This window comes from Drosophila mojavensis, unplaced genomic scaffold (assembly GCF_018153725.1).
Source record: "Drosophila mojavensis isolate 15081-1352.22 unplaced genomic scaffold, ASM1815372v1 contig_136, whole genome shotgun sequence".
In the NCBI taxonomy this organism is placed as follows: Eukaryota; Metazoa; Arthropoda; class Insecta; order Diptera; family Drosophilidae; genus Drosophila; species Drosophila mojavensis.
This window is the reverse complement of record NW_025318667.1, coordinates 28,069,458-28,093,206: the sequence shown is the minus strand read 5'-3', so window position 1 is coordinate 28,093,206 and position 23,749 is coordinate 28,069,458. Positions and strand designations below refer to the sequence as shown.

At 38.6% G+C, this 23,749-nt stretch overlaps 1 protein-coding gene across 9 annotated transcripts in view; it reads right to left on the bottom strand.

Annotated features, from left to right (window-relative positions):
* The window catches only part of LOC6584873 (neurogenic protein mastermind), a 33,950-nt gene that overhangs the window by 7,744 nt on the left and 2,457 nt on the right, over nt 1-23,749 (bottom strand). For 5 of the 9 annotated variants that reach the window (XR_004364526.2, XM_032732541.2, XM_032732539.2 and 2 more), the window contains 6 exons: nt 4,668-4,786; nt 4,447-4,604; nt 4,170-4,342; nt 3,828-4,022; nt 3,447-3,762; nt 61-347 (listed from right to left, as the gene is read on the bottom strand). Coding sequence is in view for 7 of the 9 variants with exons in the window: in XM_032732541.2 (XP_032588432.2) it covers nt 61-347; nt 3,447-3,762; nt 3,828-4,022; nt 4,170-4,342; nt 4,447-4,604; nt 4,668-4,786 (1,248 nt within the window). In the remaining 2 variants the exon portion in view is untranslated. The remainder of the gene's footprint in view (nt 1-60; nt 348-3,446; nt 3,763-3,827; nt 4,023-4,169; nt 4,343-4,446; nt 4,605-4,667; nt 4,787-23,749) is intronic. The other 4 variants (XR_004364527.2, XM_032732543.2, XM_032732545.2 and 1 more) reach the window with 3 other exon arrangements.

Sequence of the window (23,749 nt, the reverse complement as noted above, 5' to 3'; positions counted from 1 at the left end):
AAAGCAATCGTGGACAGACGTGAGAGCAAGCGCTTGGCACATACTTGAATGGCTACTCACCTGGTGCGCGCGTGCGGACTGTGCCGTGGATGATACATGCGCAAGTGACGCGGCGAGTCGCCACCGCCGCCGGACTGCGCCGAGTTGGACGCACCACCCGCACCGCTGGCAATGTTGCCGTTGTTCATGTTGCTCATGTTGATGCCAGGCGCCGTGTCGCTCACCTGTGGCAGGTAGAAGTTGGTCGAGTTGTGGCGCTGCAGCGGCGGCGTCGGCTCGCAGTCTTGGCTCTGTGAGGCGGGCGGCGGCTCCAGGTCCGTGTCGGAGCACTCGCGTCCCGGCGACAGCTGCGAAAAGTGTAGAGCGCACACAGATTGCTTAGACAGATTAATAAACAGTTTACGCCACCTGCTCAACACAGACAACCTTAGGCCTACGTAAAAAAGAATAAGTAGTTGCGATTGATCGATTTGTACTTGAAACCAAATGAAAACGAAACTTGTGTGTGTTTTGTGTGGGTTGGACAAATGAATCGATTGCCAAATGCCAATTGTCGATTATCGATTGTCGATTGTCGAACGCCCAAACTTGGCCCGAAGCGAATGCGATGCTAACAGAGTTTGGCCCCTGCATAGATGTAACGCACAGTGTGTATGATGCCCGTGTCCACGTCAAGATACAGCAACTGCAATCTTTTTACAGGGTATTTTCATATGTTGTAGTTTTGAGTTATGCAAGGCGAGATGTAGGTAGGTGGGCTACATATGATATGAACTGCACGAAGGAGTTGATGGGTCAAAGCTACGGAATTCAGCGGATTTGCTGGGCATTCAGATCACAGAGAGAGTGAGAGAGGGAAATAAATAGAGCAAGAGAGTGAGAAGAAAAAAAAACTAAATATATTATCGAGTTTAAAAGATAGTTAGATATATGTGTATATTGAAAGATATTTAAAATTGAGGATATTGGGAAAGTGATATCAAATTTCGGAGATCTTAATTCAATTCTATTATAATCAATCTTCAGTGAGGAGAAGCAACAGAAGAAATCATGTGACGAATTTCAAGTCAATCAATCAATATGTAGTAAAAAATTAATTAATTAAATAATTGAATTAGAAACATATAGTATTGTATATTGTATTTAATTCGTTTCGTTTTATTATTTTTGTATTTTACCTTTTTCGGTGCTTGCAGAAAGTGTAGAGATTTTTGTTTTTTTTTTTGTTTTTGTTGTTTGACCAATCTTTATATTTAGTTAATATAAATTCTCTAGACTATATTGAAAAATAGTTGCACAACAATCTGCGAGCGAATTTACAGCACAAATGCAGCCAAACTAATGGCCAGAACAGAGCAGTAACGTTTGCAAAAGCTTTCAAATTAGGTAAACAGCGAACTAAACTAAAGTACTTGAAACCGCATGCAGCAAATCAAAATTAAACACAAACTAAAAATCAGCAAACTAATCGAAGCCCTTAAGTTAACCAAACTAAACAGAAATGAAAATTCAACAAATTAATTAATATTCGGCTACAGCGCCGAGGCTCTAAATACGTTCCCAAAACAACAAGAATACAGGAGTAGTTTACACTGAGAGGCCACACAAATCAGCAAATAATACTCTACTATCAAGTCAACAATGAGTATATACGATTGGTGCAATGTTGGTCTCTATCTATCTACCTATCGTTTGCCAATGTGTCTGCCAAGCGCTTCCACGAATAGCAGAACAGACTCTTCCAATATGCTAAGAAATATAGCCCATGTAAATCGGCGAGTATTACATCTCTACTTTCTATTTAAAAACGAGTATATTGGCTTAGTACGAGGTCTCTCTAGCTCATTTGTGATTCCCTTACCTAGCATATATAGCAGACTGCTTGGATATATAAAATTAAGTTTGATAGTCCACAATGATCGGGCTAATAATACTGTACTCGCGTATGGTATGGCTCTTTTCTAATCAAAGGATAGACTCTTAAAATGTCAAAATATAATACCCTAGTCTATGGTCTCCCCTTTGACATCTGGTGGAGTTATCAAATGTACCAACTAAATAAAGGAAATAATACCCTGCTCGCAATGTTAAGCGAGTTGTCCTGTCATACCTTCGAATTAATAGCAGGGTTTTCAAATATATCAAATTGCTTTTAGGGCTTTACTTTTAATTCTTAGCTCTTGAAATTCAGATTCCCTTAAATGGACAGCTTCTACTCAAATCTACTTTACGTTGGGTATTTACTTATTCAACTCCCCAGAGATTCAGATTTATTCTCTCCATGTGCTCACACTCAACATATGATATTCATCTATTGGATTTATCGAGTATGTTATCGATTAATGCTTTGTTCTTGGCAGACATGCAAACGCTTTGGTTTACTAAGTCACTTTGGGGGCATTTCCTTGTATTTTATGGCAAATCCATTATAAATCTACGCAAGTGCAGCAAGAAAATAAGCCAAGCTTAAGCAAAGACGACAGTGAGAGAGAGAGAGAGAGAGGGAGGGTGGGAGAGAGAGAATGCATAAAGATTGTGAGGACGATATAACGAAAAGTGTTAAGGATTTTTGCGTTTATTCAACTGTGATAGATTCTGTGCGTGTGTGTGATAGCGTGTGCGTGCTAGCAGTGGTTTACTGTACGTATGCGTTGAGGCGTCAACTACTGCGCAATTACTGTTACCAAAAAGTGGCAACAACTACGCTACAGACGTGTCTAACAGGCGCGGGTAGAGCCCGGGCCAGGCAGGTCACGGCAAAAGAAGGCATCAAATGCATAACTAAAAGTTTTGAGGCAACAACGGCAGTTCTTGGATCAAGTTTATATAAATCTAAAGGCCAATCGATAATTACGGGTCGACGGGCGAACAAACTGTGCATTAGCTATACATATATATAATAAATATAGAGATATATGCATATGTATGTGTATATCGTTATATGAAGAGCCATGGGCGAGATAATTACGGGGATGTGGGACGTGAGGACGTGATTAACTTATAAATACGATAAAGAGCGGATGGAAATGAAGCAAAAGCAGTTGCCAGTCAACGATTGCAAGGCGCATGTTAAGCCGAAATCAAATGGCGAATAAGCGTTAGTTAGCAGTCAGGAAATGTTAGGTACAAGCCAAGTAACTCTCACTAAACTAAAACGTATTAAACCCAATCGAACTCAACCAAACAGTTAAAACAGATTAAATGAAAAGTGAAGTTCGACTGCAAGTGGCGACACCAGCTGAGCCGCTGCTAACGGCAGCAGTCGCTCGCCGAGTCGCCCAAGTGCCGTCGACAGAGATATGTACACAAACAAAGATACAGGTACTTGTACAGAGTAGTATAGTAGATACATGATTATAGGTTGTTTATAGAGGGAGAGAGAATTATAATCGTTTTGCATAGCAATTACTGCAATGTTTCGTTTTGGTTTGCAAAATGTTACCCACCTTACTATAAAGCGTTGTGCTGCCCGACCGTTGATTATAACCATTGCCCTCGGCCATATAAGTCTTTACCTGAATTCCACGCTTCTCCCGACTCGACTCGTAGTAGGAGCGGGGTGAATATTGTACCGCAGTGCCGCGCATGCCGCTGCCGACGCCGACGCCGCCGGCCGTGCTGCCATTGCCACCGGCTCCGGCCCCGGCCCCGTTACCACTGCCGGCGTTGGTCTGTTGATTGGTCCGATCGTTGCATATGGTGCTGATGGCTTGATTCTGGGTCTGCGAACGCCGGGATGCGTACTTCTTCGGCTTCAGCAGGCTGCTCGAATACATCGACAACTCAGTTATTGGAATGTGCCTCTGCAGTGACAGATAGTACTTTACCTGGGATACTGTGGTCCGAACTGCGTGTAGCAGCAGTTGTGCCAGCAGCCGCGCGAAAACGGATTGTAGCCGCCCTTGAACTTGCCCGTCACCTGCTCGTTGGTGGTGCGGCCCCGCGACACCAGAACCATGTGGAAGCCCGTTAGCCCGAAGATTGGTATCGCCAACACAGTGACAAGACCCATCAGTATCATTCTGTTAGGATTTCAGTTAAGCTAAACCAATCTGACAATTGCGTATGCGAACGTTTAAGCTGAAAGGAAAATATCTTCATATCTGAAAGATCAAGTGCGGTTAGAAAGCTAGAAAGAAGCTAGATTGATGTTTGGGTAAAAAGGATACGCGACTATGGGCGCCGTCTGCTTGATGTTGGGCATGATTTTGAGCACGTAGAACAGGCACAGCGAGAAGATGCTCAGCATATGGATTGAGAGTGAGACCAGAAAGAAGAAGAAGAACCTATAATTGCGCCTGCCAATGCAATTATTCACCCAGGGACAGTGATGGTCGAACGTCTGGAACAAACGAAAGGAGAGCGCATTGAGTTGAGTACATACTAATAAAAGACGTCATCATCATCATCAGAATCCGAATCCGAACTCGAATCGAATACAATTACCTCTATGCAGTGATTGCACACCGAGCAGTGGGAGCAGCGAGGCGGGCGATAGAACTTGCAGGTGACGCACCATTTCATCTTGACCGTAATGCCATTTATCTCGGCATTCTTGTAGAGCGGTGCACGGAACTCCTCCTCGCAGTCTTCGTCGGGCGAGGCTAGAATGCAGTCAAATTTAGGCTGTGCGGATGACGCTGGGCACCGTTTAGCACGCTACATACCTTTGGGTATAACTCCCGGATCCATAAATGTGGCCAGCGTAAAGTTGGCCAGCACAAAGAACGTGATGACGCCCTGATAGGCCAGCACCCACGGATGGCTCTTCACATAGTATTGGCAGCTGCAAGGCAGAAGGGAAACATGACCATATCAATTACATTAATTCAGATCGACAATTTGGCTGGCCTACACACATGCATACATACACGTGTACATGCCATAGCAATGTCCCTCTCACTCCCAGTCTCTGCCTCTCTATTTCTTGCTCTTATCCAAACCTATTTGCAATATGCTGTAATCAGTTTAGAGTCCAGTGAACTGGAACTGTTTGCCGAGGCGTCACACACCCACACCCACACCCACCCACACGCACTGCACTTGCACTGATGTGCATAACTTTTAGCAGTTTTCCAAATGCATTCGGCATTGATTCCATTGTGATGGCGAACGCAAACAAATGCACAGCCAGAGCCAGAGCCAGAGCAGCGGCACAAAGTGCCATGTAATCCGCCTCTGAAACACTTGTAAGCTGGCATCAGTAAATTAATCCGACTAGCAATCAAATCAAACCCGAATACATCAGCCTTCTCTTCTCTCGCCCGAGATATTTATTTCAATTTGATTTTCTTCTCTGATACGAAGCATTCAACTCAAGCAATTATTCATCGTCAACAAGAAACGAGTGCCAAATGCTGAAGATGAAACTTAATTCTCAATTTGTTGTAATCGCAATCGTAATTATTTCATATTCAATTAAATTTCTATCATCTCTGCAATTCATTAGCTCCAATCACAAATTTAATCAATCAGTGCCAAATACGCAATTTCATGCGCATTTAATCCAGATTTCTGTTGCTCAATGCCAACTTATTTGAGCATCACTAGACAAAGCGTTTCAACAACTAATTTAATAACTCTTGAGTTTTCATTATCTGCTTAATTCAATTTCCTATAGACTTAGCTACATATATTTTAAATTTATTTTAAGCTATCTTCATTGAGTTATAATTATTTACTATATTCAGCATATTTTCTGCTCATATAAGCTATATTTTTTACCATTTTATTTTAGTTTCTTTTCAGTTTACATTTATTATATTTCCTACTGGTATTAGCTACTTTTTTCTTTGTCATTATTTACTATGTTTACCCTATTTACTATTGATTTAAGCTATATTTCAATATAATTTTATCCTAGCTTTTTTGAGTTATAAATATTTCATATTTATTTTTTCTACTGATATTAATACTATTTAATCTCAGATCTCTTCAGATATCATTTGCTCTATATTCACCTCATGCTATTGTATTATTATTATTATATTAATATTTCCAACATATTTTCTAGATTTTGACATAAATTTCTTCCAGTGTAAAAACGAGTTGACTTTAAATTACAGAATATCCCTAGCTACTTATACAAATGGCAAAAATTGTCCACTAAACTACGTTGATAAAGACATCTCATCAACGTTGTACTTAATGAACTGCCCTCGCAGTTGAAATTAAAATGCCAAGCCAGTGCCGCAGCACCCACACGTATTCGGGCTCCAGTTACGGTTAAGGTCACGTGCAGCCTTGGATGGCTGCTAACTGGCTAACTGGCAATTGGCAATTGGCAACTGGCAACTGGCAGGTGCAAGGACACTTTTTGAACAAATTGCTCAAAACTTTTGTTCAACTTTGGCTGCCACTCAGAGCCAGAAACTGCAACATAAATTGTGGCTGCGAATGCTGTGAGAGTTTCAGCAAGTTGCCTAATTAAAATTGAGTAGTTAGACTCTTTTGGTATTTTGATTAACCCTCCTCACGAGCGGAACTAATTAAGCAGATGTGGGATGGGGAGTTTTTGCCGCAGGATATCTGGGCTTGACCGCATTATGGAAAGAGGACACACAAGCCGCCCACACGAAATATTGTACTGCGGTGCATGCAGCTCTGCACGCATTGATTTTTATTGATTTACTCAACTGCCGTAATATATACGCTTACTTGTATATATATGTATATGTGTATCAAGCAGTTTGAGTCAGCTTACATGTAAAGCTGATTCGTATTACAAAAATTCTAATTACATGCTTAGATTTTAATTTGGTATAAATAAGCGGCTCTGCGTTGAGGCGAGTCGCGTCGAGTCGAGTCTCAGCCAAATCCAGGCAGCAGCAGCTTAAAAGGAGATTTAGGAAATATGAGACATGAGCTCTTCCTGCCTTCAACTTAAAAGCGGCATCAGGTTGGCTAAAGAGCGAACTACAAAATGGAACGCCCAGCAAGAGTGAGAGAGAGAGCGACAGCGAGAGGGAGAGTGGAACGGGGCGAGTGGGATACTCATGTATAGGCAGCATCACGTACATAGGCACGAGCACGATGCTGCCCTGCTATCGGTTGCCATATATAAGTTTGCTGACGGATTCTGCTGGCGTTTGCACTCATTTATGCAGTGTAACAACCCGAGACGAACCAAGCCGCGCCCACTCCCGCCCCCGCACCCACAGCGTACAAGCTGTGTGCTTAATGTAGGTCGTGACTATATGCTGCAGGTCCTCAACGACACAGGAATATAGAGAAGAAGGAAAAAAAAAAACCCGCAGGGCAGATTTGCGCCTAAAAGCAACCAACACCAACACCAACAAGAACAAGAACAAGAACCACGAACTGTCTGCATCATGCAATCAACAAAGGAAAACATCCAGAACTGAAGCCCAACAGACATCAATTAATGTTGGCCATCAAATCGAAACAAATTAGAAGCGCACTTGGCATCATCAAGTCGGCATCTAGGCTTTCATGTCCTACTCCTGCCATCTGGCCATGTTTACTTTGGCTCAAACCAAATACAAACAGCACAAACAACGGAATTCAACTATTTTCTTTGCCCCAAAGTACCGCAAATTTGTTGCTGGAACAGTATCAATGTTTACATTGCTTTAAACTCAATTACGTTTCGTTTTCACTATCAACTATATCTGCATGCTAACGTTAGTAGAATTTCCTTTTGATATAAGAAATGTTTTTTAAAATATATTTTCATCCTCTAGTATAGAAACTCAATTTGATTAAATTTAATCAACATACCCAAAACCTTTTTTGATAACTGAACAAAATTCGTTACTGTTCTAGTTAATTCATGTTGGTCATTAAATTGCATTTGCATCAAGCATCAGGTGGAGTCTTTTATGTCGAACTACGTACTACTTTCAAGTTGACTCAATATAAAATGTTTAAAAACTAAATTCAACTTTTTTCTTTAAGAAATAGAAAATTGCGATAAATCGAACAAAAAATTCTATTCCATTAAAAAAATCGCTCTCGACAATTTGAATTTCTGCCATGCCATACACAATTATCGGTACTCGACTGTATAAAGAACGCAAAATTTATTGAAAATTCAATACTGCAAAAGTATCAATGTTTAGATTACATTAATTTTAGCATTTTCAGCATTTATTGTCTACTATATTTACTTTCAGCTAAGTTAAGTACAGCATTATTTGAATATTAGCAATAATTCATATAGATTTGCTTTAATTTTAATATCTTAACTTTTCCTTGTGTACTATATGTATTATACATATTCTATCCCAAAGTTATTACAATATTTTACTGCAATAGCTATGATACACTTCTTAGTTTATTTTAAATTGACTTCAATTTCTACTAACTATGCTCAATTTCCTTTTAATATAGGAAATATTCTAAATATATTTCCTTGATTTTAGTACACATTCGACTCAGTGTAAAATCTAGTTTGTCAATTTATCATCTTATTGAATATTGACTTTGACACAAACTAAATATAAACACTTTAAATAATGAAATTCAACAATTTTCTCCAAGGATAGCAAATTTATCTTGAATTCCATACTGGAAATGTATCCATGCATCTCTCTACAAATGAAAGAAGTTTGAATTTCAGATTTTTCGCATTGATTTCATTGGGATTTAAATCTTGCCAGCAACAGATAAATATTGCTTTGCTCGGCGGGGCCAAGGACGCCACTTCCTGGAAAGCAAAGCAGAGTAGAGCAGAGCAGAGCAAAGCAATTCCCTCAGCGTGACAAGCAGATTCGAAGTGAATAGACTCACAGCGGGCAGCTAAGTGGAAGCTGTAAACTGAAAGCCCTGGCAAGGGCATATCCGGTGCATTAGGTGAACGCACAGTTCCAGGCAGGCAGGCAGCCTCAGCTGATATCCTTAGCTGTCGGAATGCTGTTGAGGAAATTGAATTCTTGTGTAATGCGACATATCAAGAGGCCGCAGTGTCAGTTGCAGTCGCGACTCGCAGTCGCAGTCGCAGTTGCAGTTGCAGTCACAGTCACAGTTTATGGCCAAGGACTAGTGCGAGTGGCTTTGCTGACGACCCCTTAAATTGCTGTGTGCAATTAATTGAAGCAGCAGCAGCCGCATGCATGGCGAAAGCAGTTAACAGGCACTCACACACGTGCTGCAGCTGGAGGAGCTGGTTCAAAATGAAGTTGGGTGAAGAAAAGTAAAATAAAGTAAATGATGACGCTCTCTCTTTGCCCCGTTGTCACACTCAGCCTTTGCTCCCTGTGTCATGAAGCGCTTAACAGCGCACCAAGACTCACACACTCACACTCACGCATACACACACACACACACACATATGCACAAGCGTATATAAAAATATCATTCGCTATCACAGAGCTTAAGAGAGCTGGGGGCATTAGTCATCGTCTGGGTAGCCAGCGTCATCCGACTGGCCGTCGCTGAGCCAAATTGGGACACGCACAGCGAGGGGCTAGAGAGACGACAAGAGTGAAGTGGCACCACTTCAGGCTAGAGGGGATGGCGCCAATAATCCAGATCGTAAATGATATTACCTCAATCGTGCCAAGATCCTGTAGTCTTATGGTGAGCTAGGATTTGTATTTTCTTCCATTCCACCTAGACTTAATATCTCATAAGAACTTGTTCCCACTAATCAACCTATTCTCTCTTTATATTATTTTAATTTACTATTCTTGTGTAATATTATAAATAGGGTAATAGATAATACAGAAAAAAAATATTTTTTCATAAAAATCTCTCTCTATCTGCTAGAGAGAGAGAAGCACTCTAACTATCTAAAGGCAGAACTGAGGTAAATCGTTCGCTTGAAATTTCTGATATACTTTGTCCCCGATTTAATCAAATAATAAAAGCTAAAACTGAAGAGCTGAAGCAATCAACAGGTCTCCATTATCCCTTACCCATATTCTATCAATATATATTGAATAATGAACGAAAAACATAGGAAATTCAGTAAACGAATCAAAGACTCAGCTTTAAAGCGTTTAATGCATTAAGGCTGTAATCAGTTAGTTAGCGAATCAGCTGATCAGCTGATCAGCTAAACAGCATCAATCAGTCATTAGCAATGGGACGAGCGCTTTGCTAATCAGCTTTAGCTATTGCATAAGTACATTGGCTTTAGTACAGTCGAAGCGGAGCAAATTTGATGTTCTTCCAATTTATTAGCGTCGACAGGTGCTACAATACATTGTTGCCCGTTTCTCTGGGCAATTGACGAAACAACTTGAAATGAATACACGCAAAACGAAAGAAGAAAGGAGAAGAATCAAATAAATAAAAAAAAAAAGCTCAGTTATTTCAGCTTAAACATTTCGTTGCGCCGGATGAGAGAACTTTACAAAGTCATGAAGGGCAAACCAGAGGCGGCATAGCGTAGAGCGGGCGTGACTCAGTTCGGGTCGATAATAATGACGATGATAATAATGATGCTGACGATGATAGCTTAGGCTGATGCGCCAAAAGGCAGACCAAAATGAAGAGTCCTCCCTGTTGCCCTGTTGCCATGCGCCATCGCCATATAAACTTAAATATTTATTTATGAGTTGCGGGAAAGAGACTGAAAATTGATTTTTTCCAGCTTTTTTCACATTTTTGTTTTTGATTTTTCTGGTTTTCCTTTTTTGTTGCTCTGCAGTGAAAAGCGGCGCTTAAAGCACATAAAGTTCACCCTAACTGGGTTACTGGCTACAGTGCAAGGTCAGTCAGCTATGTGGACACTCTCTGCCCTCTGCCTATAGGCTCTCTAGGGCAGCTCAAGCATGGCAAATGGACCTGTGCATTACGTAGCGGCTCCATAATTTACAAAGTGCATGTATCATAAATTGACCTGCTACATATATAATATATGATATATGCTATATGCTATTTAAAATATGCAGATGAGCTGGACTAATTTTAAAGTTTTCTTCTTGCTTTTCTTTCCTTACTCTCTACGTAAATCGCATCAAAGAAACAATATGTTAATACGTTAATCTTAATTATCTTTTTCTTTTCCAAGTATTTTATATATTATATTATAGAAAAATAATATAGGAATATATTTTTCGCCACATAAGCTATTTTAATTTATTAAAATTATCACAAATTTTAATCCACAACAATTCGCTTTAAAACATAGTTTCCTGGATATATCAACATATCACAGATTTACTCTATATACTTCCATATTCTAGCCATTTCTATAGGTTTTCCAGACGTTTGCTTTGTTGACCTTATAGATAGAGTAGATCAGCTGTGTTCATTCAAATATACATACTATAGAATGCCCCACGCATTCTATGACTAAGCAACTTCAAGGTGTGTAAGGGTATTTATGTCACTGTTCTTTTGACATGTTTTGTTGGCATAGTTTTCTTTTTATTATTATTATTATTATTTTTTATTGTGTAAATGTTGAGAGCACAAGAAAGTTCTTAGTTTGTCGTTGATTAGCCAGGCCCAGCCCCAGCCCCAGTTCCAGTTCCAGAAACAGTTCAAGCCACAGCAATGCGTCTAACAGCTAAAACTAGCAGAAATAGCAAACATCTTTCTAGCCAATATATAACCCGAATTTCATTTCTTGTTTATTTCAATTGCGTCAGTTTTGGACTAGCCGTTTGCATATATAGTACACACACATGCATACAACTGAATATATATGTGTGTATATATGCATTCGGATTACAAATCCAATGCCACAAGTAGCGCTGTGTGAAAAACTAATGAGGTTTGCCCAACAGTGAGATATGCTATAGAAAGGGCAATTGCTGTAGTTTTTGTTTTCCTATTTTGTATTTCAATAAGTAGTTTATAAAGTTCTATGTTCCATGGGATATACATATACATACGTATATTTGAGTAAATACTTTAGTTTGATATACAAACGCACACATGGCCAAAGAGGAATGTACTAATGTATATATAGATATAGATATAGATATATATTCGATCAACAAAGCCGAACATTAATGATCATTGAGTTGAATTAACATGGGGAGTCTTCGATTTGCACAGCTTCGGCCTTTGACTCTTGCGGACGTTTGTTGCCCCAAAGAAAATGAGCAAAATTCTATTGAAATAATATCGAAAATTGAATTGCGAATATGAATTGATTATAAAGAATTTTCAATGTGACTTTACTACTGAGCGAATCAGTTTATATATCGTTAGTTCTATATAAGTCTGTATGATTAAGAATTGCTCAGGTCGCAAATTGAGTTTGTGCTTCCATTTCTCGAGCGACTACTGTAGCTTCGCAAAGGCTTTCATTGCTTTTTGTTTATTTTACGAACAGTTGTTTGGTCTTATTATCGAGGCATGCCATAATCGGAGATACGTAAATATTAATAAACACCTGCATATTATATTACGGCATATAGAAAAGATTTCCTTTCAACTGCAGCAATCTGCTCAAAATATATAATTAGTTCAAGCTGCCCCAAATTTGTGGCCTTAAATAAACGAAACTGTTGCCGCTGTCAGACATAAAACTTCTCAGCTAAATATGTATGTCGTCTATATCTGTGGCCGGACATTGGGGAAAACGTTTCCAAAACTTCAAGATAGAAAAAGTCGAGTGTTGATAGATCGAGGAGATTGTACCGCTTTTTCTCTGTCTTTTTATTCAATTTTATATATACTCAAACATATATATATGTGTGTATATATATGTATATTTTTTTTGTCTTGGTTTTTGCTTTAGCTAGCTTTTTAATGTGTTATGACAGCCGGCGAAATTAATTTGGTTAGCCCCGCTTTGAATTTGGATGAGTGACTCGGAGGCACTGCGACGTGCTCCGTGGCGTATGCGTAATATGCGTGTGTGCGTGTGTTTGGGCATGTGTGTGTGTGTGTTTGTTTATCGCTAAAAATAATCTTGCTCAATGTTGCCAGCGTCGAGACGTGAAACATTTTTCCATTTCCAATTCCATTTTCACTAGGCAACCAACACCCACCCACCCGCTAAAACAGGCAACTAAGCGGTGCGGCTAGGGGAGCCAAGAGACACAAGCGTCGCAAGGGGCGCCAGGAGGCGGGGCAGCGGCCCCCAAATGGTGCGACAACAACAAGTACTCGATGTACGCTCGCTCATTCGCTCGCCCCACTTCGAGACTTTTGGGCAACATTTTGCATTGTGCCGCCGTCTGGTGACGCTTTTCCATTTATTTTGCATTTGATGCGTAGATTTTGTACTAATTAAAATTTGTAATTTTCTCGCATGAAGTTGAGTTCAGCCCCAGAGCAGAGCAGCGAGCCAGCAATCAACAATCAGCACTCAGCACTCAGCAGCCAGCAGCCGGTGACAACGGCGACAGGAAATCATTTTTCATCTTGGCCCACAGAACCAAATTGTTAACCAGACTCAAAAACAACATTCGAATCTCTCGCTGACATTCTGTTCCCTTTGAGCTTCAGCTGAATATTTCAAAATTGTGGCGATATAGCAGTAGATAACAAACATTTCGCATGCATGATACTGATTATAGTTGATAAATATTTCCATATTTGTGCATAGTTATGCACGACAGAGGCCCACGAGGGTCTGCCACATAGCTGACATGCCGGAATTTCTATTTGCTGCGAACTCATGCAAAAGCTATGCACAAATCAATATTAGATCGAGTTTGATTGGGCTTTGATTACATTTAAATTGCTTTGCGACACAAACGCGCTCTTGGCTGTGTTCCAGCTCAATAGTAAAACAATTATTTTCCACTCAAAGCAAACACTGCAACTGGCTGTGATTTCATTACATTGTCCAGGCAGGCCAACTGCACTGAGTATGCATAACTATATATGGTATATAAATTAATATATACAAATAAATAGTGCATATTTTTACATTTCATGTCTTATAACTTGAGCAATCGAACTGTGTGTTTTTTTTTTTTTTTTTTTTTTGTTTAGATCTAAGATTTTTGTTGAATTCATTTCAGCATCATTTGTATTTTGACGATTATTTGCAACATTTTTATTCATAACGAATCGAGAATCGAGGCATCGAAACAACGTGACAACGCGACGTGCAATTAAATCAACTGAATTGCCATTGCAGTTGCAATTAATTGATAATTTGATAAACTATTTGTGACAGCTATTAAAATAATATATGCAAATCAGGTATACATATACATATACATATACATATACATGTGTATATACATATATCACGAGAATGTACATCCTCCTCTTTAAAAATCAATATCAACGGCAAAGAGAACAAATCAATATAGCATTATAAATTCTATTAGGCAGAGCGTTATGGACAGGGAACAGTCGCTTGGACCCGAAGCGAAGGGGCTCACTTGTTTAAGCCAGTAATTGCTTAATTACCAGAATCAAAATGAAAATCGAGCCGTACATGCACGAAAGAGAGAGCAGCCAGCGCCCCAGGCTTAGTTATTGCTGGTGTCATTGCTAGGCACTTGGCCCAATGGCGACGTCATTGGCGTTGGCCAAGCACTCAGAGGCGAGGCGAGGCGACTGCGAGTGCGACAATGGCAACGTCAACGTCAACGTTAACGTCGACGTCAACGTCGAAGTCAACGTAAACGTAAACGTAATTGCTATTTGAGTACACGGCAAAGTGATGCGAATGTTAATGGGCATCGAAATGGAAATGGCAATGACAAACGAAGTGTAAATGGAAAGTGGGCGGCAGACGGTGGGCGGTGGTGGTGGTGGTGGTGGTAGAAGACGAAAGGCGAAAGCCGCTGCCACGCCTTCCTACATATGCTGCTGTTCTCTAGTTTCTAAACTTTGAAATTAGACATCGCAAATCGCTCGATGAAGCATCGCCCCCAATAATACGACAAGAACAAGAGCAGCAGCAAGCTACAGCCCCAACCCCAGCCCAAAGCCAAAGTCAAAGCTCAAACCGAGCAGAAGGCAAAGCCGAGCAAAAGGCGTGCAAATGACACTTGAGTTCGATTCGCTTCGATTCGATTCGACTCGGCGCGGATCAATTTACCTAACAATCAATGACGGCGATTCTGGTGCGTGGTGACGTTACGCCCCATACCCTTTATGTAGTGTGAGATAAGAGTAAGTGAGAAAGAGAGCGGGGCTAGTTTTTTAACATTAACTAATACAACCCTAGGGTAAATCGTACTTATGCGTTATATTTGAGGATTTTGCCACATTTTGTATCCGAATTTGTCTTCTTCTCGTTCCTATATCGTTAACAGTTTATATTTGCACCATTTTACAGCAATACTAAATAAAAGATTCAAATAATGAAAACAGTTTTTTTTTCAAGTAAAAATAAATAATAAATAAACATTATGTTTAAAACGTACCAAATTTTTTGGCTCTACAGCAAAGAGATAATATATAGGTATTATATTATATTATATAGGTAATATATGCAAATATTTCAACAATATCGCAGTGCTTGATAAATTCGTTTCGATTCATTATTTTTCGCAAATTTCAACAGGTTTACTAGAGCTGTGGCATAACAGGGTATGTTTTAGTAACACATTTTCCTCTTTTGTTTCAGCTTTCAAATCTTTGTTTCAAAGATGTGCGTGTGTGTGAGTGCGTGTGTCTGTTGTTTATGGTTCTTTTTTGCTTTTGTTTATTGTTTCTCATTGCCAGCTTTTTCATGCTTTGTGTTGTTGTTGAGGTTGGCGATGACCGGCGGATATTATCAACAAGATAGAAACAGCAACAGCAGAACAACAACAACAGCAACAATGGCAACATCAACTACAGTATGCACATGTCTTTTTTACAGTCACTTTTTGTTATTATTATCAGCAAAAGTTCGAGAGCGAGCAATGTCAGCGACGCACAGTGGGGCCTTTGCTCATTTTGCATTGCAAAAATCATAATTCTGAGCCAAACAATGTATTTCAAAAATTTAAAAATCATTCGATAATAAATTCTTCAAGCTTTAATATAAATCTACGCACAGGATGATGATGATGCGTTTGACCTTAAATATGAAAAATGTGATTTTAGTCTAAAAAGATTTTTTTGTATGAAAAAGTGAATTTCTTTTATTGAAAATAATTTTTGATATTTATTATATTTCTTTTTTTTTTTTTTAGTTTTAGTTTTCTTGGTCGCTTTCAATATCTAATAAACTTAAAGAGATGTTGTTGACCACAGCATTTGGTGGCATTGCTTCCTTTTTGGCTGATGCAATTTTCTTGTAGTCGGGAAGAATGTTTACATTATGGCGTATTAAAGAGCTGCGTAAGACAGAATACTTTTCTTTGGATAGCCCCAAATCCACGAACAGCGCTAAGGCTTCCTCTGGAGTAAACTTTGTTGGAAGTGTATCCGGGGGCGTTGAAATAGTCCTCGTAATCCTTTCTAGTGTTAGGGGACTTGCGTTCAGTACTGCTTTCGTAATGTTTGATCTATCTCTTTCCTGGAGCTTTGCATATTTCATAGATAGTGCCTCTGACAGATGTTCCTTTGACATGGCTTCTGTAACTTCCCCAAGTTTCCTTTTTCTTGAATATGTTGAGCATTCCTGTAGAGTTTTCATCGGTCTGCCTCTATTTGCCGATGTACTTGGAATGCTATCATTGTCCAGTTCACCGCTTTCAAAGTCTGTTGATCCACGAAGCCAATCCATATTTTTTTTTTCGAAGTAGCTTCGTGTCCGTTTACACACTTTCCACTTCGTTCGGAATTTATAATAAAGTTTTATAATTTTCTGGTCCAGTGATACACCTCTCAACAACGATGTGCTGGGCAACATACTTAATGCTCTCTTCACTTCCGTCGAAAATAGTTTTGAGTCATTGCAGACACGAAACAGATCAAATAAAGTCTGATTTGACAAAGCCATAATTCAACCAATTTGAACAATGTACTGTTGTGGCTGCTCTAAAAAAGCCAATGCACGACTATGCTTCACTAGTGAAATAGAGGCCTTTATATACCGGAAAAGTACACGCTAATCCACCCACAGCCCTTTTTCATAACCAATTCTACCTACGTTAAAGGTTTAGAAATCTTTTCTTAATTCCTTGACCTCATGTTCGTTGATAATATTTGACATTAGGTAGAAACAAAAAGGGAAAGTAACGGAAATTTTAACGCCAATTTACAAAAAACCCAGTCCCTTTCAACAAACGTTTTGCTGTCGGCAAAATTTTAAGGTTACCTAGAATGAATTCATCTCCTAAATTAATAAACGGAATAACAGAATTTGTCTTTTATTGTCTTAGGAATAAACCAATTTTTCCAGCAATTCGTACATTATATTGCTTCCCTTCAGTCGAGAAGTGCAACATTTTGTTTACAAAATTTCAATGTTTCGTTTCATTTTGCTAAAAAATCATTAAAATTCACCTATTTTCGAAAATCTTTTAGGTCATCATAAAAAATCGCTGATTATGACTTTACTTATTTTTGCCATGCTCTGGCGGCAGAGAGCCCACTGTGCGACGTCGACGTCGCAGTCTTTGCCGATGACTGCGTCAAAAATTTATTTTCATTAACAAGTTGACAAAACGTTCGGGAAAAGCTCAAAAGGTACGGCAACAACAGAGCGAAGCAACAGTAAAAGACAATGGCAGATCGAGAGAGAGAGAGAGAGAGAGAGATAGATAGATAGTCTTTGTGTGTGGGTGTGGGTGTGCAACATATATTGTATACATACATATTTGCCTGCTGTGCGTGTGTGGGTGCATAATAAAATGTTAGTCAACGTCGTTAGGCGGGGTCTGCCCTACATTCAGTTACCCTGCAGACCCACCACAAAGCAAATTCAAATTTCCATTTTAACTTAATTTCAAGTTCCCACAAAAGCCCTCAAATTCCAGATAAGAATTTTTAGAATGGTTTCACTAGGAATCGATAAGAATCGACTCGACATTATGAGTCATTGTGACCACCTACTGGAACCATTTATTTTATGCTTTTCTTTGAAAACCACGACTCGCAAATACCCTGTGTGTAAAATAATAGATTTTATTTTTATACCCTGAACTCATTGAACATGGGTCTGTCCGTATGAACGTCTAGATTACTATTACACCAAGTGACGTCAGCCGTCTTCCCCCATAATTTAGGTACTAAAGCATTTGAATATTATGATCATATGTTGAAAGTTTCATGAAGATAGTCCCACAAAAAGAAAAAATATTCAGCACATAAATTCTCATAATTTCGCCCAAACTGCAGCTCAAGCGCAGTCGCTGCTTACTGCGCAGTTAGCAGAGCGCTTGCTGACGCGTGTGTATGGATGCATGTGAATGTATCTGAGCATGTGAGTATGTGTGTATAAAAGAAGTGCAGAATGATTAGAATCACAGCTGACAAGGCTCAGGGTATCTCCTGACTAGGACTCGACTGAGCAGTCTCGACTAGAGCACTCTTAGTTGTTTTAACTCTTCTTATACCCCTCTCTCATCTATACATATTGTCTATGTTAGCTCTCTCTATATATACCATTAACATCTCTCTTTCACTTGTACTTGTATTTCAGCCTGTAAAGCACGACTCTCACATACCCTGTATGTGGGATTGGTTTATATTAAATGACGGATTTTATTTTTACATTTTCCTCCCTATATCTCTCTATATAGTTCTATACATAGAGTTAAGATATATCCTTCATATCTCTCTACTTTCACTGTACCTAGATCTCTATGCAAAATGTTATATATATCTATATAACTATGCTGTCTATGCTACCCAAACATATATATATATTTATATATATATATATATATATATATATATCTATACTGCACGTTACAAATGCAAATAAAGTTCCGCTCTCGCTTACTTAGTTACCTCAAGCTCTACCTGCATGCCATCCGTGTGCTGTGTGTGGCACGCGGCATGTGGGCGCAGCTGATGCCTGCAGTAGTCGCAAACTTCAGCCTATTGTATAAGACGCATAAGAATCAAGAGGGGGCGAGGGAAGGCGGTACGCGAAGCGTTGGTCAAATATCTGTGGATTGGATTTGGCATCGGTTTCCGTTTGGCAGACCACGCAGTTGTGGGCGGGCGGGCGCTTGATGGCTGCGAAGGCGTTGCTTATTTCTTTTGTCTTGATTTGGAGCCCCAAGCACTGGGAAGCAAAATGATTAAGCAGAGACACGGCACAAAGCCCTAAAAGAAAAGTTTCCGCCATCATATTTGCCGTACAGTAATTCGATTCGATCTACAACTTCACATGTGTGTATATGCATAGATATATATATGTATGGGCATATCCTGGCAGCTAACCTCCGGTCGCTCCTTAGCTTAAGCTTTGCGCTCTCGAATGTGGCCTAATTGAAGCCGTAGGCAAAGTTTGCTCTAATATAATTAGTCAAATGGCTCTGGTTTGGTGTACTTCAAGAGCACACACACACACATATATAATATATATATATATGTTTTCTTATGTCCATCAAAAGGTGCCCAGCAACAACAACAAGTGCGCTTGATAAAACAACAGACCAAATATTATCAGCAGCAACAGTTTCCTATGGTTCTGCGTTGACGGCCCAAAAATCAAATTAAATCCTTGAAATGCTTTTAACGCAAATTACAACTTTTAATTGAAACGGCTCAGTGGCAAAAAGAAAAATAATAATAATTGAAAATTGTAGCTGCTTCATTTGCTGGACGCCGCGACTCATTTGCTATTTTCCTTTTCATACCCTAGGCCCATCGTAGGGGCAAGGCGGGGCACATTGCTGCTGTGCAAATATTTAAAAAACAAATTTTAATATATACACATCAATATTAAAATATAACATTAAATATATGTATATATATTAAAGTTTTAAGGGAATAGCAGAGTATATTTAGTGAATTGTTGCTTTTTATAATTATTTATAAATAGTTTTAGTCAGTGTTGCTAACTTTACAAAAAATTAAAAGAAATGTGAAAAGCTGAAAAATTTCACAAAAAACTTTTAGTTATTAAATCATATTTTATTAAATATTTTTACTGCTTGACATTCATTATCGCCAGATAGATTCATACGTAAGTAATTATTAGGCAGCCCATAGTTATATCTGGAAACTTAATGCCTTCGTATATATCTTCTAAGAATCGACCGTTGCCAACTGAATCTTAATAAAAGTAGATTTGCTTCCATGAATTTTTCTACTTGTCTTGATTTGCAAAATATTTTGAATATTAGAGTATTTCAAGTTTTCGGTAATATTTTTCTTTTTTGCTTGCAAAATGTTCTAGACGGGACCTGAAATTTTCTGGTAGCCAAGCATCACGCCACTGAATTTAGAATCCATACCTGGTAAGGTAATTTAAAAAATTAAATTGAATGACATATTTCGGAAGATTCTTTATTTATAATCATTATTATTTCATATAAACAAATCATAATGTTCGTTAAAGCTTTCAAAAATAGCGAACCTATTCACCTGACAGGTGCTGTATTAAGAATACATGATAAGGATAACAAAATTAATAGTCTATCCTATGTATACTCTATTCTATGTTTTCCATTCTGTCCTCTCGATATCTCATCTATTTTCGATAATAGTAAATGTTTTTATGTCATAGTCAGATAGTTTTACCTATTTGCTGATAAGGATTTCAAGCTATTTTGCTCCGCCTATTGCCACAGGTGGGTGATAAAGCCTTCTGGAAAATGTATAAATATTCCAGACCAACTACCTAAGCCCCGTTGTGATTTAAGTTTGAGTTTTAATTTAATTCTCACACATTCCTTCGTTGTGGCAATATACCCCATGCTACAATTTATTTGTGTAGGGTATTTATTTAATTATAGTTACTTTGAAACTGGCTACAATTCATTTAAATTTAATTTTATTTCGTGCCAAAGCTGCTCAATAAACAAAGCAATTCGCGAAAATCAGTTAAATTGTGCAATTTACTCGTCCAGCGAAATATAATATTTATTGTTTATTTACGAATAAATATGTATTTTGGAGAGTAGGACGGGACTGCCTTCTCTCTGTTGTTTTTTTTTTTTTTGTCACTTTTAATTTTAGTTGCCTGGGGAAATAACCTTCAGAATATGAGAAATATGACGAATCTACTTGCATGCATCACATTTCTGACATAAAAAGGATCTGATCTGTCAAAAAGCAGGGATCTTACGAAGCTCAGAATGAGCTCAGTCTACGAAAAGTCGAAGGACACTGAGAAACCGACTCTTCTAGAGCACATATTGTAGAACGACTCCATGAGTCGGATAATGTTCTATTCCACCTTGAGAATGCTGTTTCAAACAGTACGAAGTAAGCGGTAAATGCAGCTCAGAGCGACCCGACTGATGATAGAAGTATATATATATATATATATATATATATATATATATATATATATATATATATATATATATAAGTAATAATGCGACTGAGCCCTAAATATTGGATGAAAAGCAATGCGAGTGAGAGTGCAAAGCTGAATATGAACATCTAGATGAATAACAATATATGTTAATCTGAATATTCGCTTCAAATTGTTTTCAAAATATTGAGATTATATCTAAGGCTTTTGTATAACATTTAGTGCTCAGTCACACAAAAAATTTTATGACCGCAGCTGCATATATCGTCAATTTGCTTCGACTGCTTGAACTCGGCAAGTTCATTATTATATTTATTACTAAATTAAATCGAAGAATTCCTTGCCTTTATCATTAGTTGTAGTTGTTATTATATTCTACTCTATTATTATACTCAGGATATAAAACTAGGGAATGCAAAACGCGCTCCACTTCTGGCACCGATAGCTGATGAGAGGAGAGAGATCAAAAGTTGGGGCCACTTCTGGAAGGTTACACATGTATGTATATAGTATATCCCAAATATAGAATCAATGATTGAGTAGTTGAATCATACATACTCTTAGCATAGCTTTTTATACTGTTTCGTTGATTCACTGTATTGATCGCATTGACCATCTGTTACGAACTTTCGTGATAAGCACGCATATCACAGGACCGAGTAAATTAATACTTGGCTAGACTGCCCAAAGTTGTGGCAAATAAGTGGAGAAATTCTTGGGAATCAAATATAAATTAATTACAGTTTTATTACTTTCGGATACAATCTCAACTTACATAGAAATACACAAATTTCTGCATAAATATTATTTGTTTACAGTTTAGATGGAACTTATTATTCAGTATATATATGGCTATATACATACATATATAGTTGCCTTACAACTGTATTTAAACCTTGAATTGAGAAAGTTTAAATTTGTTTTTGTCAGCGAATTGTTGCCTCGCCTGGAATTATCAAATAGATAGCAACAATAAACTGCGTGTCTGCGTCTATGAGTGTGTGTGTGTGTGTTTGTTTGAATGTGTGTGAACACGCTTTGGGCAACTGGTGGAAAATTCGACACCGTTGCAAGGTAAATCGCTCAACGGCGTTTTTTTTTTTTTACAATATCAACGGTTGCCTGGCGCACAATGTTGAGGGTGGGGCTGGTGGTAGCGGCGATGGCAGGGGTAGGGGCGTTGAGCGAAGGTAAAACAAATGGTGTGACCATTTGGGTGGGAAATGGCGACTGGGCGTGCAGTGGGGCCGGCGGAGGAACGCGCAAGCCGATTGTTAAAATGACGCACTTTAATGGTTCTTCTTGCTGTCGCTGCTATCGGTGCGCTCCCCTACCCCAACAACAAACATGTGTGTGGATATATATTAATACCCCCACATACATACACACACACACACACACACACACACACACACACACATATACATGTACATATTATTATTATATATTTGTGTTAGCTGCTGCTGCTCTGTTTTCATTTTTTATTGTTTTAGTTGCGCTACTCGCAAATTTCGCGTGCTTTGCGCATTTAGTTTTGTTGATTTTTTCAATTTTTCGGGTCGCGTTATGAGTTTATCTGATGATTTCCTGATACCCTGTACTAATTATTTCATTGTTATTGAAGTGCAAACACTTTTATTTTGATCTCTAAAAGGGAAATTCGATTTGAGCTGAACAAAAGTTAATCTAGAGATACTTTTAATCAGTTTAACAGTATCAAAAGCTGTTTATAGAGTATCTGAAAGTCGGGCAGGGGTGCAGTCTGGTTATGTTGAACAACGGCCACACAACCTGTGGCATTCGCGTGCCCAACAAAAACCACAAGTCGACCAGTTGCCCTCAAAGCAACGTATTGCCCTCGGCCATTATGATTCCAGCACACTTTCCTCTACGCCCTGCGCTTCCTGCAACCACAGAAAGTCCCAGAGGTTCTATAGGTCCCATAGGTCCATACGTCCCAATGGTGCTCTAATAATAAACGAAATAATATCAAACCTAAAACCAAGCGAATTCGAAGTCTTAAGGGTCTCGCATAGCTGTGCCAGCCATACCATCCATATAGGGTGATCCGCGACATATCATATGACGCCACATATGTAAACAAACGACAATTAAATAAGAACCGGAAAATAAAAACAATCAAGCTGTATATAAATAAATAAATCAACTGCGAGCTGAGCCAACAAGCGAGGTGAAATCGATAATCAAAAATAAAAAATAAAAAACAATTGCAAAGTTGATTTTAAAATGTCTATATGGATTCCGAATTGGTATGAAAGACATTTGAGATATATTTGTTGGGGAGTCAGACTGCTTAGCTTGGGCTTGGAAATTACGGTAGATCAGTTATTGAAAAATTTGATAAGATAAGATTTTCAGAGTCTAATAATTACAATTCTCTACTATGTGAAACAGATATTTTGGGTGTACAGCATAGATATCTGCATTTATATCTACAAAAAAGAGGATAAGTTATTGAGAGATAAATATGTCATACAAGAATACATATTTGAAATTTAAATTCTTAAGTCTTTGGTTAGATTGAAT